The sequence below is a fragment of the Crocodylus siamensis genome, chromosome 12, assembly GCF_052110815.1.
Source record: "Crocodylus siamensis isolate JL-2025a chromosome 12, ASM5211081v1, whole genome shotgun sequence".
Lineage (NCBI taxonomy): Eukaryota > Metazoa > Chordata > Crocodylia > Crocodylidae > Crocodylus > Crocodylus siamensis.
This window is the reverse complement of record NC_143406.1, coordinates 9,741,584-9,761,585: the sequence shown is the minus strand read 5'-3', so window position 1 is coordinate 9,761,585 and position 20,002 is coordinate 9,741,584. Positions and strand designations below refer to the sequence as shown.

General features: G+C 48.8%; 1 protein-coding gene across 2 annotated transcripts in view; it reads right to left on the bottom strand.

Moving 5' to 3' along the window:
- Positions 1-20,002, bottom strand: part of TMEM201 (transmembrane protein 201) — a 46,150-nt gene that overhangs the window by 12,883 nt on the left and 13,265 nt on the right. For both annotated transcript variants that reach the window (XM_090023671.1, XM_090023670.1), the window contains exons 3-7: positions 19,665-19,859; positions 14,641-14,817; positions 13,546-13,937; positions 12,721-12,924; positions 1,276-1,499 (exon numbers count right to left, since the gene is read on the bottom strand). In XM_090023671.1, coding sequence (XP_089879797.1) covers positions 1,276-1,499; positions 12,721-12,924; positions 13,546-13,937; positions 14,641-14,817; positions 19,665-19,859 — 1,192 coding nt within the window. The remainder of the gene's footprint in view (positions 1-1,275; positions 1,500-12,720; positions 12,925-13,545; positions 13,938-14,640; positions 14,818-19,664; positions 19,860-20,002) is intronic.

Here is a 20,002-nt window from a genome sequence, read left to right as displayed (position 1 = left end):
CATCACTCGAGCCCCCTATGGGAAGACACAAGGAAGAAGATTCCCTGGAATCTATATTCCAATACCCCTTTTTGCTAATGGATATCTAGGAATATCCAGGCTGTACTGGATCCTCTCTTAGTAGCAAAGCTATGACAGTGGGAAGAAACCCCAGAGCAGGCAGATATAAAATAATCTGTCCCCATGAAGTTTTCATGCTAACTCTTAGTTGTTGGGTATTGACTCAAGCCTCAAAATATGACATCCCACTCAATTTTCTTTCCATGCTCTTCTTCAGAATTATTTCTGATGCTAGATATGCTTCTCATCCTTTGGACATGCCCAAAGTCTCTCTGAATATTGCCAAATTTTTTACCTCCATAAGAATCTGGGAAAGCAAGTTCCACAGCCCAGTTACCCACCATTACTTTGTAAGCAGTTTTCACCTGCAATTTTAAGATGTCAGGCCCTGTGATTTCTATCATTAGCGGAAGCACCTGAAGAGCTTTACAGTGAAGGGCACCATAGGAAAAAGCAGCACTTAGGCCAGTATGAATTTGGACAAACGACTATCTTCTCACATTTTTGTCTGCAGCTTGCGAGGGCTAATTACAATTAATCTAGTCCACTGGTGGAGGAAAATGGCTACATGAAAAAGGTGAAGTCAGAGAGACTGAAAGAAAGTACTCATCTGGTTTTTCGGGGGTTTTTTTTGCATTAATCAGGGTGCAATGACACTGGAGTTTTTTATCTGGCACCCAAAAAAAGAAAAAAACCCCCAAAGTTTGAGCCTCAATTGCAATGCACCAATGCAAGACACCCTTCTGCATTACCTGGATCAAAACTAATCTAAACTTACTTACACATAACCCTCAGTGATAGCTGTCCCCTAAGCCTTATGAAATAGTTTACAGGTGTTGCAGTTTATGGGATCTGTTGCTGTTATGAAGGTGCTGCGCCAAGCTGGAAGGATTAACAATGTAGTTCTTGCCATGGAAGATGTTCATGTTAAATCAGTTCCTACCGAGTCTCAGATAACCCAAGACAGATATATCCATTCTGTCCTGGCATTGCCATTGCCATGCAGCTATTTATTCTGAACTGGTAGCACTCTTCATCCTGCTGTAACAGCCTACAAGAGGTACATAGCAACAATGCCTAACTAGGCTTAATATGCTAAGGCAATAAGTGTGTTGCCGTTATAGCGGGGAGAGTGCTATGACCCCATCACACCTGAGCTGCAGCACAGCTGTGTTTTCAGCCCATCAGATCTAGACCCGTGGTGAAATGCCTTACCTGCCCTGGCCAGGGAAGGGATGGTGCCCAGAGACAGGGCTCTGTTCAGACGTCCAGGGAGTGAAGAGGAGGAAGCCCTGCGCGGGGATCTGAAGAGCTGCTGGTTTGTCAGCTGGAGGATACTGGGAGGCGTTGGGATGAAGAGAGATGGAGAAGTAGTGGAAGAAGGGAAGCCAATCCCAGTGCCACTGGGAAACGGAGTGACCAGATCCCCAGAAAGATACCTGTAAACGACATGCATGATAGACAGACATTCAGAATGGGGAAATTCCAGCATCTCCTTTCCTGAGTTTTTGACCGCGTACCAAGGAATCCCTCTGGGCTCAGCAGCATATTTAACCAGATTCATGCACGTTGGGGGCAACAGCATTGTGCCAGAACCTAGAGAGCCTCATCAGGGACCACTGTGCCAAAATACTTGGCAGCAATAACGCCCCTGACCCAAACTGTCTATTCCAGCAGCACCCAGAGAAATCCACTCAGTCCATCTTCCTCTGCTCAGCACAGGGGCTGCCTACATGCCATTTAGAGCAGCTCAGCCAAGTGAAGACCTTGTCTCCACGAGTAAATTGCATCTATTTAACTAGAAGTGTGTAACCCAGTGCAAATCCCTGTGTGGGCACTCTTACTGCAATTGCTTTTAAATCAGGCTAGGACCTGATTGAAGCTAAACCAAAACTCAGCCAAACCTTAAACACGAAGTACATGACCACTGTATGGGGTAGCATCGCTTTAGAAGTCGCATCCTTCAGGTTAATGGAGCGCGGATCTCTCATACAGGGAAAGTCTTGCTCTGTAAACATCTTAACAAGCCATCCTGTTGCCTCCTTCAGCAGATCCCCTGTTGCCTTTGCCTTTCACCTGTCTCCCCATACCAATCTTGGGTCTTAAGAGTTCTTTGTATGTTAAATTACAGGCTTCTGCCAGTTTGTTCCTCTCATATTTGGAAGCATCGCTGTTCCCCGCAGTCAAACAGTGGTAGCCAACATGACTAACTGGCTTATTTAGGCTGTTGCAGTATACATTTAGATCTGGGAAGAGAGAGGTAACAGTTGGAGTAACATGCTGCTCATACCTTTTTGGATAGGGAACACTATGAAAATGGCTATACATTTTAGGTTTTAGTGTTGTTTCATTACAGGGTATGCAGCAATCCATAAGGTTGTTCAGGCTCAGGACAGGAGATGTAAAAGAGGAGTCCATATTTAGAGTTTAGAGGAATTTTTCCTAATGAATTAGATAAACCTGCATTTTAATACAAGCCTCACAAGTTGGTGGGGCAGATTCTTATGCCAGCCAACACCGGCTAGCTCCTTTGTTTTTACAGCAGCTGAGACCACAATCTTGTGTGTATAACTAGAATGCTGTATGATGTGCACAAGTACACAGCACCACCAGATGCACGCTTGGGATTGCCAAAACAGTTATGGGACCTGAAGAGATTGACACATTTGTCTTTCCATCTCGAGATAGCAGAATTAAAACCTTAAGCATTGTCATACTGAAAATGAATTTGATGGGATTTGTCCACTAGTGGCCAGGTCCTCCAGCTAGTTCTCTATCCCAGTTAATTATATTAATGATGTCATACAGGTACTGTAAACCTTTTTTGAACAAAGGTATCCTGCAAGTAAAATGCTGTGCGCCAGGTGTCTTGCAGTATGGTGGGGAGGGGAGGGCTGCTGCATGACCGTCAGCTAAGGAACAGCCCATATACCCATAGCTGTGATGACTCCCCACTGTTGCATGCCAGTCCGTTGCTCTTATGGACACAGAAAGGATGTTCCATAGGAAAACATTTAAGCAAATTTCAAGTTGCCTGGTGAGTGGTAGTAATAAATAAGCTATGCAATTCGTAGAGGTGCCTCATAGGTTGCAATCCTACCACCTACCTTCACAGTGGTTCATAAAAAACAAACCAAATTAAAAACAAATCTTGGAAGCGTCACCTCCACATCTGCATTCTTCCTTTCCTCCAGGCCACCCTGATGTGATTAGTCCTGGATGTGTAAGCATAGCTCAGGTGATCAGCACAGCTCAGACAACTACTTGAGCGCCTATATGGTTTTGTTCTGATACCACGACAAAAAAAGTTGAAGGTTGTGGTATCTAAACCATGTGTTATGCATACACGTAGGTGTTGGTGGGTTTCTTTTTAAGAATATGTTTAAAAATTTATCATAAGAAAAAACAGGTTTTGTTTTACATAAGACATCCTCCACCCCAAGTCTGGGGTCTTTGGCAGGAATCTGATATAAAACGCCCACACTATTACAGAAGCAACCAGGTGGAGTGAGAAACTCATTTTAATAAAGACCAGTCCTTCACAGTAGGGTGGGCTCTGCCAAGACAGAAATCAGAGCAAGTCTGTAATAAAACACCTATTTGTATGTTCAGTCCTATTGGTTAAACCCTCACTGCAGTTGAGGGATTCAAGAAAGCAAGCAGCTTCAGATCAGAAGCATGCAGCCCTCTTCAATGAACACACATGAATGGTCGTGAAAAAATCATCCATGTCAGAAAGGTAAGATACCCCCTGCACACCACTGTGGTCACAGCAGTGAGGGGGCCAGTCTCATTCAGCCCCGTTTTCAGCTGGGTCCTGCTGTTCTACATTTTGGGGCAAAGGGCCCGACTCGAGGCAGCTCTTCGCTGCGCCTGCACATACAGAACCAACCCGGCTCTCCCGCTTTTGGAGACTACCATCTTAGGGAAATTTTACAGGCAGTCGCTCACCATCACTTAAAGGCTTCTATGCCCAAGCCCATGGCTAGGGCTTACAAGAATATGTGGAATAGATTTCTCCATTTCTTTCCCTTAGGCCTTGCTGCTTGACAGTTTCACCATCCCCTAAACCGCAGCCAGAAGCTTCTGTTGTCCCACACAGCCGAAGCAATATTTAGAGGAATCATTTATTATGAACAGGAGCTTGCTAGCAAAGAACCAGAGGATCCGACCCAGTCCACTGGTGCATCAAGAGTTTCATGCTGACCAAAGGCAAGTTCAGAAGAACTCCTAGTTTTGACAGGCTCTGAATAAAGTCAAGCCTTCCATCAGTTGTAGCTCATCCAATGTAACTGTGTTTGCAAAAGCCTACCCATTCTACACTGCACCCATCTCTTTTTCACCATCCAGCAATACTTGCTTTCCAGACCATGATGGGGAGAGCTAGGCATGGCTTGGCAGCTAGAAAAAGCAGCCTAGCATGGATACTGGGGAGATCAACAACTGGATTTAAGCACTTTTCTGAAGCAGATGCAGAAGGACAGTCATAACCCCCCACAGTGGGCCCGAAACGTGAGAAAAATAGGACACAGCTGTGATTGTTGCTCTCTGGCTCACTCTAGATTAACAGCATCCATGGCTGTGGACTATGCTGCTCCAAGGCGCTTGCAAGCATGCAGAGCTGGGCACAGATGTACCAATTAAGGGGGCAGTGGCGAAAAGTAAAATAAAAAGTCTCTGGAGTCAGACAGCTGTTGGAAAGTCAAGGCCCGGCAGCCGTTTATTACAAAACTTGGCATTGCGCACATGATTTGGGCATCATGCTTAGTGTTTACAATGCGTAGGAAGGTACTAGACAGTTAGCCACAACTCCGCTACATAGATATTTCCAAATAAAATGTTCAATAAAACCGTTACGTGACATGGGACAGTACGCGGCCCTGAAGAGCCACCTCCCCTTCTACCAGGCCTGTTCTATACCAGAGCCTCACCTCAATCCAGAGCAAGGGCCACAAGAGGCCAGCTTTCAATCCCATCCGAGGCAAACTGCACGGGACAGTACCTCTGCTCCTGACCAAGAGAGGCAGGAGTGGCCACTGCTAGGAGGTGATAACTGTAGTGGATCCATGGGTACCCCATTTATCTGACCACTTTAGGCGTGAGTGGAAATAGAGGCCAGGTAACTTGTTACGTGAACATACTTGTCTGCTGGAAGCAGCGGGGTACAGCCCCCTTTCAGCTTTCATCCACCCTGGTATAAGTGATCCCCAAAAATCTCATTGCCCATCCAGAAGGATTCCTTTTCCCTGAAGTCACCTTGGTTTAGGAGCACGGCAAGAAGCCCTCGTGCCACCCATGAGAACCAGCCCAAGCACTGAAGGGATGCTCCACAGGGATTTTTAGCCACCCACCCAACCAATTGACCTAGGTGGGTAATGTCCACTTGTTTCCCCTTCCCCTCCAGGCCACAAGCCTAGCCACACTGGAGTGGCACACATGGGGTGGGACAATGCCACTGGAACTCTCCCGTGCCCCTCTGGAGACCTCTCCAGTCCAGCAATTGCTCTGCATGGGGGGAGTACACTTCAGAACCGAGCACTGTCCCCTTAAAGAGAGCACCTGCTATTACTGTGCCAGCATGAGGAGTGACACCTGCAAGGATCACGCCTGTGGTGTGCATGCTGGATGGCGGGCACTGACAAGCAGCACTTGGACACTGAACCACCCCCACCAGATGTCATGAACAAAAAAAATCCCCAAATCTGGGGCAAAGAACACCAGCTATAATATATAATAGAGCATAAATAATTCCTCTACATACACATCCATATGCATCAGCTACTGTGCCTAACAGGATTATTAGCATCACACAATTTTAGTGTACTTTAAAGCAAGAGCACAACTTTAAATAAAAACACACCAACATAAAATATGGTCTTCCCCTCCCCTCCCTATCCCAACACAGCCAGTTCTGTCCACTAGCACGGGTATAGCAGACTCAAGAAGGGAAGGGAAAAGCAGGAGATAAATATGCCAAGATTAAAACCATAAGGAGGTCAGTTTCCATGCAAAGATTTAAATACAAGATTTCAGGAGGAGATGGGGAGGGGCTGAGGGGGTCTCCTCTGCTCCAAGTCCCTTGCTCTCCCTGCCTTCCCTTGGCTGGGTCTCCAAAGCCACTTGGAAATAAAAAAGCACCATCCAAGTATCCCCTCACACCAAGCCAGGCTCACTGGTAGGTAACTCAGGACAAGAGTGCTGGCAGCTCTGCCCTAGTGCACAGCTGTTGGTCCCAAGTGAGGCAGGGTTGTGTAGTGTTGAAGTTAGTGTCCAGGGAATGGCACCACACAGATGCCTCTCTCACCAATCACACCATTGCAGTGGTCACTGCAGCTGCTCAGGCTGCGACACTGCCTTTGGACAGAGGTGCCGGACCTCACCTCGGTGCTTGCACAGAGCCAGAAGCAGAGTCCGTCCACCCTTCTGAAGGCAGCAGGCCATGCTCCGAGTGAAGCACAAAGCCAACTGCCAGCTCCTCGCCTTCCTCCCCCTGCACAGTCACAGCATCCTGCTAATAAATACCAGTCTTTCCCCACCCCATTTTGTAGGCCTGAGCTTGGATCTGCTGGTGTACAGCAGCTCCAATCCAGACACCAAAAAGGGGCTGTGGAGAGACACACCTGTGCCAGCAGGTGTTTAAGCTGAGAACCGCTCTACTGGCGATTGAAAAACCCAGCAAAGACCTGGAGACCACCACAAGCTTTCCTGCGGGCTCAGCTACTCAGGCTAAACCGAGACATGACAGGAAGCTCGAGATGAGCAAAGCACCTTGAGTACTGAGGTTACAGCGTGGCCAACTGTTAGGAACAGACTAGAATGACCCTACGACAAGACAGCAAGATAGATTTAGTAGACCACGGGAAGACACTTCCCCTCTCCCCCTCCCCAAAAGTCAGTATTTTTGCAAACACAGTCAGAATACTGACTGGCTGGGTGCCAGATTTAATTGCACCCCCTTCTTTTATTGCCCTAAACAATCTGATCGAGGGATATTAACAGGCTCTGCACCAGTCAGCTTCTGAGAGCATCCTGCATCCAAGAGCTGACAAGATAGGCAAGAAGAGCAAAAGGAAAGCAGGACAGACCAGTGCTTGACAGTGACAGAGATGAACCACTTTGCAAATCACACTACAAGCTCAGTTATTTCTCGCTACCTTTTAGGACTCGATTTAAAAAAAAAGTGATTTGGCAGCTGTGAGCAGCTGTGCACACCTGCCGAGACACCCAGGGTCATGACAGGAAGGCGACTGTAACAGATTCTTTGGTGTTCCTGACAAGTTGCTTGCTGGCATTTTCTAAAAGCCTCTCTTGCAGTTTGAAGCTTGACAGACAGTTAAAAGCACCGTGGGCTCTGCCATCAGCCCAGCTAGACCCTGAATTAGCTCTTAATACCCTGACATGCGAAATCATCATGACGGGATATTTCACGCTGTCTGGGTGTTTCAGTGATTAACTTCAGGCAAATTTCACGCTTCCTTGCTGGTGGTTAACATGTTAGCAAGATCAAGAAATTTTGGCCACCTGCAGTTTTTATATAGATTGGCACCAACTGTACAAATATTTCTGTAGTAGTAGCTATATGTCAGCTCCTCTCGGTTATCTTACTGGCCACTCGTTCCTGGTTTTTAGGGTGTGCACATGCATGCATGTGTACACACACACACACACACACACACACAAACACTCTCATGTGCCACAAGAGCACACAGCAAGGTAACAAGCAAAGCTGGGATCTGGTGTGACTGATCTTTAAGCGATGTGACACTTCCAGGCGTGCAGCATAAAGGTTTCTCCAGAGAAGAGCTGGATGCAGGTGCAGAAAGGCAGGACATGTCTGTGGAGAAAGAAATGAGGGCTGTGGCACAGAGAAAAGGGAGAAGGTGTGGCTCAGAGCAGGACATCTGCCAGGAGACTCAGGACCATATAAAGCCTTAGTTGAGACCTGCCATTGGACCTATTGGCCCCAGGAAGAGAAGTGGGTAAAGAGCCTGTGAAGGCATTTCTGCTCAAGCTGCCACTGAACGTCCCCGTGGTATCAGGAAACAAACAAGGCTGTTGCTTGGAGTGAAAACTAGAGAGAGAGGCACCTGCCAGAATGGTTTCTATTGCCTTTGCACCCCCTGTCCAAACTACCTCCTGCTGGGAGGATGCATGGCAGGTTCTTGTGCCTTTAGAAGCAGCCATACAGGAGAAGTCAAACCTCTTCCAGCGGGGCAGGAGGAGGCCGGATTTGCCCTGCAGAAGACTGGAAGCAGAGCAGTCTGCTGGAAAGGCCTGTGCCCTGCAGTGGGCTGAGTGCAGCTGTGGGAAAATGCTTCAACAGCAATCTTGGCATCACTTCAACTGACCCCGTGATGCTGGAAGAGATGCCAAAAAAGCAGCAAAGATCTGTCTCACTGGAGCAAGGAGGCTTTTTACTAGCAGCTAACCATTGTATCAGCTGCTGAACCTTTGGGTCCACTAAGACGACCCATTCTACTAGCTCTGAAGTGGTCAGCAGTCTGCTTTCCTGAAACTAAAATCAGTATATTCCTTTAGCACAAGATTTCCGTACATCTGCAGGGAACGACACCCTGCGCTGCTCTGGGCTCAAAAGCTGATTAACCCTGATCAAGGTGGTCAGGTGCAGATGGGTAGAGACTATGCCAGACCAAGTTCCTTTAAGGGCCGGAGTAGTTCAAAACTGCTATGAATTTAAAAAAAAAAAAAAATCCCAGAAGCTTGAGTTGAACATCAGTGGCTCTAGTCAAATATCCTGGGCCAAAGTAGTTAAACCCTTCTGGAAACACCCCCCACAAAACGAAAAACCTGCTTTTTATACAGACAATTTTCCCTCCTCTCCCAGAGTCTCACCAAGGATGCTAGGCAAGTCTACTGAAGCTGGGTGGTGGTATCAGCTTTAGTTGAAACTGCAGAATAACAGAATTAAAAATAAAAAGGAGAGCGTATTCATGTGGCAGCTTGCTTAAAAAAAAAAAAAAGTATTCCACGTGAGACCCAAAATGGTCACCTTCAGCCAACCTCAACATGAGATGAGACAAGCAAGCTGGGAAGAATGGAAAGTAAATGTTTAACAAGGTGAGAACCAAAGAGAAGCTGAGCAGGTAAGGCAGCAGCAGGGTGAAAACTTGAGGCTTTTGGTGCACAGACCTTCCTAGGGATCCTGGAAGGTGTCCAGGAAAAGAGAAGAGAACATAGTGGCTATTAAATGAAATACAAGATACTCAGTTAAACAGAGTTTAAGTCTTGAATGCATTATTTGCAGAATGGGTAAGCCAGTATTGCATTTGATTTAGTTGTGTGTTAATCACATGTTTGTGCCCAACCCGCTTACAGTGGTAAACGTCTACCATTAATTGATGGATTTGCCCATTTTAGACCACCAAGCAGTTTATCTGGAAATGAACACACTAGCACTGGCACCGACATGAAGGTTGACAAATGGTCCAAGACTAGGTAGAGTGAGCAGACAGGTACCTTGTCTTGTTTTATTTATTAGAAATAAGACTTCTTTCACTAAACTCTATTTTTAGAGGTGGGAGGAAGCAAGATGTAGGGAAAACCACTTGCAGTGAACCCATGTGCCTCTTCACAGCAGTTACTTTTAAAAACAAATCCTTTCATTCAGAACTCCAGCTTCATAGTTGCAATAAGACCAGTTGCCCCTAACTGGCAGTCAGAGAGTGCAGGGACTGAACAGGTAATAGAAACTGGGTTTGCCAACCTGGCAGGTGACCCTAGAGGTGAGGGTTGAAAAAAAATGATGGCGAGATTGAAATGAAAAGCCTGGCTTTGTGCACATGAAGATCTACAGTTTTCAGGCCAGCTCCACTCGTGGGCATTAGAGTTATGGGCCATTTGGACGGTAGAAAGAAAAGGCACCTGGAAAGTGATGTTACCCAAAAGCACCAATGAAATATTTCTGCAAGAGACCTCAAGGTAAGTAGGTCTGTGCACCTACTTCCTGTCAATGCATGTTGTTTCAGGCCTGATGTGACAGCCAATGAAGCTACAGGCACATAACTGTTTCTAAGGTACAGCTACACATGCGCTTTACTGCAGAATTGACTAATTAGCTCTGCAGTAAAGCAAAGCATCACAGCCCACACGTGTGCCAGTACTAGGATACAGTAAATTAACTTCACCAAAAGACAGTACTGTTGGGGACAATACTATCCTATAGCAGAGTAATTTACTCTGCCAAAACGCACGTGTAGACAGTGAGAGGGGCTGGCTGGGGCATGAGGGTGCTAAAGTGAAGGGGCTGCCTGTTGCCTAGCCCCACACCACTGCCCTTGTACCCCAGCTGGCCCCTCTGCTGCTGCCACCTCAAGCCTGGGGCTGATCCTCCGGGCTCCCTGTCAGCTCGAGACTGCTCCACCCTGGCTCAATGTGCTGTGGTTCCAGGCACACATGCAGATGCTGTGCTCAAGAGCAGTTGACTCTCGTGCAAACTGCGCTGGAGTTTATTGCATCGCCCTTACTGTATGTGTACATGCACCTCTATATTCCAAGCTTGACTCACTTGGACTTGGCTTCCTGCTAACAGATCCCCACAGGGCGCTATCATGCTATTGCTATTATGGTGAACACTACTTGGGAGAAGAACTACAGCAAAGAACTAAGTAATTAAGAACATCTGAGAGTGTTTCTTTCAGCTCCCCTGGTCTCACAGCTTTGCACAGAGCCTTGGTGGGAGACCCAGATACTTCCAGGCGGGAACTCTGTTCAGACGACTTAGCATGCATCAGGGGAGAGAGCTCAATAAACGAAATGCACAGTAAGTACAAGATCATTTCATCTGCATCAAACTCTCAGGATGGCAGCACCATACACAGCTCTGTAACTGAAAGGCAGAAGCAGAAGCAACACTTTAATAAGAGGAAGCTCCTAGACAACGTTGCAAACCCCTTTTTAAAAATCTGCCTTACTCCATGCCTATGCTTAGACTGGAGAGCAAATGCAGCATTACATGTCATCCAGCGCAGGAGAGCCTGGAACATCTAACCTGCAAATTCCAACAGACTCATTTTGCAAACACCCAAGCAAATGAAAGTTCCTCCCTTCCCCACTGTCCCAATCAATAGCTCTCCAACGATTTCATGGAGTGACCTGTCAAAACAATGTGGAAGCTACATCCTGCACGCTCCCCTTTTTGAGAAGTCTGGCCTCCCTTGCCATGCCTTCACAAACCTGCACGAGCACCTGGATAGCACAATGGACCCCAAGTCTCATTTCCCACCCATCAAGCTCCACCACCCTGAATTCCACCCACACAAGTATCTCCTCCAGTCCGGGGCCCTGAACGCAGAGGAAGACATGGATTGGAGTAAGGCTGTTCATGGTGACAAAGGCTGAAAGCCTGTTCAGTGAAGCACCATCTAGATGTCAGCAGTGGCCAGAGACTGGGCTCACCTCTGCCCGCAGATAGCAACCACCATCACCCAGCTACCAGGGTGCATTCACCCCCCGCACCCCCCCCGTGAGTACAGTTGCTCTACAGGGCTCCACCACAGAAGCCGGTGCACCCGTGTAAGGCAACAATTGCTGAAGGGTCTACAGTCAACAGAAGGTGTGGGAGTGTTTTTACATGCCCCCTGCCAGCAAAAGCCTTAGTCCACTCAGCAGAGGTGATGCAAGTGCTGGCAGAAAGGATGACATTGCTGCCACAGAGAAGCTCTCGGTGAGGTCCTCTGCAGGCCCAATTGTAGTGTAGACTAGGCCTAGGGCTACAGGAGCAGAGGAAAAGGGCAGAAGCATTTCTCACTATACTTCTGTTTAGGTTTTTTAAAAAAATAAGCACGCAAGTGTGGAGAGCAGCTCTGAAAGAGCTGAAAATTTTGCACCAATTGAACTACCTGAGCTAAAAAAAAAATTATTATATATATATAAAAAAATTCTAAAGCACCTCTAAAATGAATAATAGTTCCAGTAAAAGCACCTAAGGAGCTCTTCCTATTTGGGGTAACAGCTACTGCACAACTGCAGAGCAAAGGGCATGACAATAAGTAAAGCTATGCAATGGAGGGTGAGCGGAACTAGGTTATTTAACGATTGCTTCCGTTTCCCCTCCCACCGTTTTCTATTTGGGATCAGCCATGCAGAGGCAGGAAAACGAGCTGGAATCCAGAAGCACATTCCCGTCAGCGAGGTAAAAACGCCTGGTGCCATCAGGACACTGAACATGGCACTGCCACTGGGAAGAAGAGGGCAGAGGATCCCGCTGTGACTAGCTAGATGGACGCGCAGTGAGGACAGCAGCACTCAATCTCTTTGGCTGGAGGAGCTGAATGGGGATGAGGCTGTGTTTATGGAGCAGTCTGTGAAGCAGCTGTTGGAAGATTTGGTTTTGGGGGCTGGATTTTCTGCACCACTGATGCAGGTTTCAGGAAGAGGGAAGATGGAGGCAGTAGGAGCAGCTTCCTCAGCTAGTGCCAGTGGCAGAAATGCTACAAGCAGCCGGCTCGGTAGGAAGTGAGAGCGGAAAAAAGGAGGAAAGATCTTCACTGTATTTCTAGGGAGAAAAAAGGGAAAAAGAAAAAAAGGAAAGGAAAAAAATAAAATAAAAGGAGGGAAATAAAGAGGAAACAGAAGCACCAGTCGCACAGAGTTCACAAGGCCTTTTCCTCCTTCCCCCAGCGTCACTGCTCTGGCTCTGACCTTCGGGGCCGGTATCTCCGCTGGCCTGTTGATTTCCGCGTGGCCACCGCTGCAGTGAAGCCCACCAGGCAGCACAGGGACGTGGTGCCGAATTTAGCCGTGTCCAGCCAGGTGGGTACATCCGTCTTCAGGTACTTCTCCACCACGTGCAGGCCCATCAGCAGGAACCACAGGACCGAGGCAAAGGCATCGATTCTCCGGAGCCTGAAACAAGGCAGCACATAAGAGCCAAGCCACCTGCAAACCAGGTCACCCAGAACAGAGACAAGCACAGCTCCAGCATGTTACTGTCCCAGCCACTTTGCCTTCCTGTAGTTCACCAGCCTACAAAGAGGTTTGTTTGCTCCTAAGAGTTCAGGCCATGGTTACATTAGGATTATCTAGGTCCTTCCCCTTTGTCTCACAACTCTTTACCCTAAAGAGGGCCCTTTGCACCCTCATTAGCACACTGGGAATCCTCTCCCACAGACTGAGCACATGGGAGACCTCACCTGAAGCAGCTACTGCTAGCCACAGAACAGGAACACTTTCTAGCACTGATCATCAGAAAAGTGGGTCTCTCATCATCCCCTTTTGTACAGGGGAAGAAACTGGGGTAGAGGCTGACAAAAAGTCCATGGTGGAGCCAGAATAGAGCTCAGTTCTCAACTCAGTTGGCTGGGTGGACAGCTAGTAATACAAGTGGAAGGCTGCATTCCTAGCTTTCTGCTAAGCCACAAAGCATGAGATCACAGAAGAATGGGGCCACTGTAAAAAGAAAAATCAGCACCCATCTGGATCTCAAGAGGTCTTCTGATGGCACCCGAAACGCTGAGGTGTGCTCACCTGATCCGTCCAGCCAGGAGCATGGCTAACAGGCAGGTGAGCAGTCCAAGGATGACAACTGCCATCTGATGGTTCCTCCCGTACCTCCAAGCAACGCTCAAGTTCTCCATCATCTGCTCTGGAAGCAGGTGAAGCAGCTCCCACCACCCTGTGACCTCCAGAAGGGTGCTGTTATCCGAAGCTGTTGCTGGGCTCCCTCCAGTCATGTTCCCAATGGCCATCGGGCCAGAAGAGATAGGAGTAGGGGGTGCAATTTTGTGGGAAAAGGGGTCGCCTGGCCCACATAAGGCCAGCAGGACAAGGAACATACAGCTGAGGAAGGCCAGGAACCGTAAGACTATCACCTGAGCAGGGGTGGTCACAGGTGTGGAGGAAGACGATGAGCAAAAGGTCTGCAAAAAGATGAAGGATAGTGCCCTTTGGTTACCAACAGAATGAAGTGAGTGGCACCTGTGAAGGGAGTTTGCCAGACAGGTCTACACTGACCTGACCTGGGGGAGAGCCAGGCATCTTTGCTATACTGTACAGGACTGAAATAGCAAGTGGTGGCTGAACTGAGGAGTGGCGGGGATTGGCAGGGGATTCTAGAAGGTGAAATCCAACTTCATCGCATCTATCCCCTCTTCACTCTGCTCTCATTTCCCCAAATCCTGCCATCTTCACATGTCCCTCTTCCTATCATTCCTTCCCACTCCTCACCTCTATCCCCCCTGCTCTTCTCAGGGTGCCCCCCTCCCAGCATTTGGTGATGCCCCTCAAAGCAGTGCCAATAATAAAAGGGTCAAGAGGCCTTGAGGGCACAGCCTGGTTTCAGCCCCTTGCCTGGCACAAACAAGGTTACACTCTCTCAGCCTTTTGCAGGCAAAGGGGGAGTTCTACCAAGTCAACTCAAGACCACATGCTAGACCCATGCCCAGCTTGAGCCAGGAGTGATGTTTCTCCTGCAGCCCTGGCACTCCAGGGCTCAAAACCCCATCCCATCACAGCTCCTAGTGCTGACACCCTCCTCCTACCACACCCGATCCTGGGGCTGTATATTTGGCAGGGCACCGTTGGCCACTCTCCTCCACCTGCCACCCACCTTCTGCCACGTACCTGAGCAAAGGCCTTGTCAGAGTCACGGCGCTTGAAGTGGTGGCTGAGCAGCAGTGCCCGGAGCTGTCGGTTCTGGTGTTTAATGTAATATTCCACAGCGGCCTGGCACGGGCGGCACAGCTTGTAGGTCTGCTCCAGATGGTGCTTATACACCTCAATCTCGTCATCATATTTACCCTTGGGAGAGAGGACACGGAAGCAGATGAAGCTTAACACACCTGCTACCCATACAGATGCTGTGCTCTAACAGCACCCTGGCATCAGGCCCAAGTCCTGGCTCAGCTGGGAACAAGACGCACAATCCACAGGAAAGGTCTCTCCACTACAGCATCCGAGGACACACTGATGCTACAGCTAAAATGGAGGATCAATCTCTGCCATTACACCTGGGGGGGATGAGGTATCCCCAAGTCTGATAGCAGGGCCCTAGCAAGCAATCACCTGCTCAGGCCCCCATCCCCAGAGAGCAACAAGTAGCCTCCCTCCCCAACCCTGGCTCTACTCAGAAGCCGCCACTGGCACAAATGCCTGGCTTGCATCAGCGCAATAAATCATTGTTTAATCAAAAATGCCCATGAGGAGGGTGCGTTTAATCACCATCACTGGGGCGGACACATCACTCATCACAGTGGTTCCCAGGGTGCTTTCAGCACCATCTCCGCCCCCAGGCTGTGCCGGGACCCTTGTCCTGACTCGTGTTGAAAGAACCACTGCCTGCCAAAACATTTCTCCTGTCCTGATGAAGGGAAGCCAGGATGGGGAGGGCCACAGCACATGTCCTCATGCTCCCCTTGAAGATTTTAATGGGTCCTGTAGGGTAGGGTTCTGTTCTACCCTTATAGCTCAGGGAGAGAGTAATGGGAGTTTTACCCTGTTGCTTCCCCCTCTCCCCCTGCAAAATCTTCCACTTGGTGTTGAGCAAGTGGAGGCACCTGAGCACTCCCTCCTGCCTGTGGGAGGAAAGCTTCCCAGGTGCAAGGGATACTTTCTGGGCAGGTTTTCAGGGTAGGGAGGAAAAGCAGGAATAGCAGAGGTTAAGTGCCTTGTTCAGGGTCAACCAGCACACCACACTAACGCCTAGGAAGTCTGGGGGACACGAGCACCTTTGTTCAAGCAGCCTGAGAAACTGGGAGAGAAGAAGAGCAGAGAAGCAGGGGATAAGGGACGAGCCAGTTTGGGGCCAGTTGTCTTTCCAGAGGCCCAACAGAGGGAGTATATTTCTCTGCAAATGGTTCAGAGTACAGCACTGGGCACCCCAGTAAGCTGGTACTCCCAGCCAGGGCAGGGCAGCCTGCTTGACCAGCCATGGCTTCAGCTTTAAGGACATTTCAAAAACAACTGCACAAAGCACCCCAGGCCCAAGGCAGCTCCCAAGCTCTGGTTCTGCCTCAGGTTTGTTCCTTGCTCCTACCATCGCCTATAGATCTTACTGGAGCTCGCCTACACACAGGTGTGAGGTCCATAAGGTGTGGTGCTCCTCGTTGGCAGAGCAGGGAGGCTGCTGCAATTCAGAGTGGTCAGTCTGGGGTTGGCATTTATCCCCATACCAGGCCAGGCCTGCACAGGAGATGAGCTGGGATGAGCTCTCCCTCTTCTGGTACAAAGGCAAAATGGTACAATACAAATGGCATCCAAGGTCAGAGCTGGGAATATGGGGCAACACCCTCAGCCTTCTGCCACCCCTACTCCAGCTGGAGTTTGATCCAGGATGCTCCCCCTCGCAGGTACTGCTGCAAAGGCTTGGGCATTGGGCAGCAGGGGATAGAGTTCCTGGGTGGTCCAGGGTTTTTGGTTATAACGGTGTTGGTCTAAGGACATAGGCACGCAAGGTTCTTTGAGTAGATGGTATCTTTTATCATGGTTGTACTTGGTCTAATACCAAGTATTACCAATAGGTAATACCAAGAAAATACCAATAGGGGTGAACTTAGTCTAAAACAACTTGGTCCCAGTTGGTCTAATAAAAGGTCTCATTTTGGAACCAAGAGTTCTAGTTTTTTGTATATCTTGTATTAGATTAACTGAATAGTTGGAAAAAAGTTCTTAGCAAGCTTTTGGGTACAGTCACCCTTCTTCAGGCATAGGAAGTCTCTGCTGGTCTGGGACTCCAAGGAATAAGAGAAGCTAAAAGTATGACAGGATGTCAGTGAGTGTAAATAGGCAGAAATTAGGAAAAACAAAAGAGGTAGAGCTGGGGGGGGGGGGGGGGGGGGGGTTGGGTTAGAAAGCAGCGGGGTTGTCCAGAGCACTTGGGGAAAATGAAAGATCCAGGCCTTTCTCCAAGCAGGAGGCAATGTTACCCACAGGACAGGGCATCAGCATGGGAGACAACAGATCTATATCCCATCTCTACTTCTCCCACCAGTGCACAGTTTCACCCTAAACTGGCCACTTGCCCACTCACCCCACTGCTCAATGGTAAAGGGGGGTGACCATGCTTCTGTTGCCTGTGTGCTTTCAAGGCTGAGCTAAGTGCAACAAAACTGCCCTGAGGGCTCCACAGTGCTCCTTGGGAAAGCTTTCACTTCCAACTGGGTAAATCCAGGTGTCTGACAAGATGCACAGCAGCAGCAGGAGTTACTGAGCAGTCCTGTTATTTTGGGAGGAAGCACTGTATAAGGATAGAGCCATTTCACATGCAGACCCAAGCAGCATAGCTGGTGTGAAAGCAGCAAATTAACAGACAGGGCGAGACAGATAATACCTTGGCTACCAACGCAGCAACAGCTGCTGTTTCAGGAGCGTGTGGACAGAACCACAAGACAAATCCAAGCACTAAGAAGCTGCCCAGAGGCATCCTTACTCAGGATGAACAATGAGTTTAAACCAGCTCCCTGGCAGACATGCTGATTAAGCAGGTCCCAATTACATGAAAAAGGCTAGACTCGAGCACTCCCGCCCCCCAGCAAAAACAATCCTCCAGCTTGGCATCTCTGTTGTAATCTGGGGTAAAGCCAAGGCATGGAAGAGGTTGAGAATGAGACACTTCCCAGGGATGGAGTTATAACAAGGAGAAAGCCCTTTACCCATCTTTGTACCACCCTCCATATGCAGCAAAAGGAGCACTAAGGTAGATTCCTCTGAAGTCACTCAGCAGCAAAGCTAAGAGCAGCTCTAAAGGCTGACCCCTCATTGCCGTGCAAAGGCATGGAGATGAGCCAAATGCTCCTAGGAGAAGAATAAGCTGGATGATATTTTTTTATCTAACCTCGGTGCCACGATGACAGCAGTTCAATTGAGGCCCCATCGAACAGAACACCAGGCTTGAGGGCTGCCACGGAGTTGTTCTACCCAAGCGAAGCAGCAAGAAGCACGCTCAGTACCCAAATGGGAAACCTCTGAAGGAGATGCAGGCAGAACTCTTCCCTCAGGGACTTTGGTTTTGTGCTGGTACAGTGCTGTTTTTCCTACGAGACTAAATACTTAAGTCCTGAGTATGATTTTAATCCCAGAGTGATTTGTGTTAAGCAGGTGAGGGCATTGGCTCTGGTTTCTGGGCCATACTGCAATATGGGCAATTCAACTCTTTCCACCTCAAATTCCCCCTGCCAATTCCAATCAGACCTGCAATTGTTCTGCATTCCCACTCTGGCTGGTTGCACTGTGCTGCTGCACAGTTAGGCAGATGCAGCACTTTGCCCTCTGGCAGGCTGAGGGATGATTTCCTTCTCCCTTCCCTATTCTGCAGGGAAACCACGTGATCGGTGAAGCCCTGCACAGAAGGCTGTGGAAGCGCAAGTATTAAACAGCGAGTTCAAAGAGCTACAGAAATAATGAGGAGGCCAAAGGGATTGACTCGAAGAAGGATTAAAGAGAAGGAGTATGTGCAGGTCAGCTAAACAACTGCTGAAGGCGAGGGGAGAGACTGCCAGGCTCCAACACTGGTAGGATGAGAATGCCAGGGTGGGAGATAAGCAAGGGGTACCCAGGAGGAAAAATGGAAACAATTTGGCTGGCAGAATTAATAGAGAATAGAGAATTAATCATTAGAAGACGAGAGAGGTTGGGGATTCTCAGCCAGTGGGTTACAAGCACCCTGTCCTTTCTATATTACTAACTGGGGTAGGAACAATGGTTCTGGTAGGGAACCCCTGTACTGTGCTGTGGTAGCAACAGAAACACAATAGTCTGGGTCACTTCACTTGATCTTAGCCCACAAGAGGCCAAGAAGCAAGCAGATATTCTAGAAAATGTAGACTAGAAAACAATGCTGCACTTGGAGAGAGAGTCTCCAGGAAAGCAACCAGGTTCTCCCATCTCTGGGCTCAGAATATGAAGGAGGAGATGAAGGTTCAGAGCGGGTCAAGTTCTCTTTAAGCTGCCACAGCAGCCAGGATCCCTCCTAATACAGGATGCGAAAAATCATGCTCTCCAAGGAAGGTCTTGCTCACTGCGTTCCACCTCAAGGGGGACCCGTTTGACTGTTCATCCGGGACTCTGCCATCAGACTTCAGTTTTTTAAAGGCCTTGGACAAAAAGCTCTTTGTGTATGTGGGGCAGAGCGAAAACTCCCTGTCTGCATCATCACCCGGTTGTCATGGCGTCCCAAATAACTGGGGCAGGCACTTCACGCAGAGACACTGCCAGCTGTGCTCCTGCTTTGAGTCAACGGGGGACAAGTTACCTGCAGGGCAGGGACGAGGCAAGAAACAGCTCTGCTGCCCGGCAGGTGTAATCATGGAGGAATCCAGGACAAGGACAGCGGGATGGCGATTTAGAGACTGCTACAGTGGACATGCTGAATGCTGCCCAAGGATCTAATCAATAGAGAATAAGCCCTTCAGAGCCACGGCACACGTCACTCCTTGGAGACGCAGGGGGGTTGTGGGAGAGCCGACAGATGGGGTCTTGGTATTTCAGTCATCTTACAGCTGTCCAGAGCTTAACAAAACCTTATCAGGATTAAAGGCCATCCTCCACCTACTGAAAGAGAGCTAGAACGCCAGACGTGTTAACGGTCTGAACCAGGGACCAGTCCCCATGTCCCACAAAGAACAGGGGAATCTGCCCAAACCAACACCTACCTCCTCCCGGGGCGAGAAGGATGCCAGCTGCTTGATCTTCATGGTCTGGTGGTTGTTGCATTTCTTACACAGCAAGAGCTGGCTGCTCACCCACTGCTGGGGCTTGGTGGGGTCGCAGAAGGTGGTTGCGCCCGACACAACATGGTTCAGGTGCTCCATGTACTGGGCAGGAATGGGCTTGTTGTAGTCTCCATTCTGCCAGGAAGCAAAGGAAGAAAGTGGTTAGTTGGTAAATTAGAGCCAGGTGTCCTCTACCTCTCACCCCGCCCTGCTGAAGTCACTTGGCTTGCAATTGATTGGAGCCAGGTTGTTCCAGCCTGAGGTCTGAGAACGTTGCT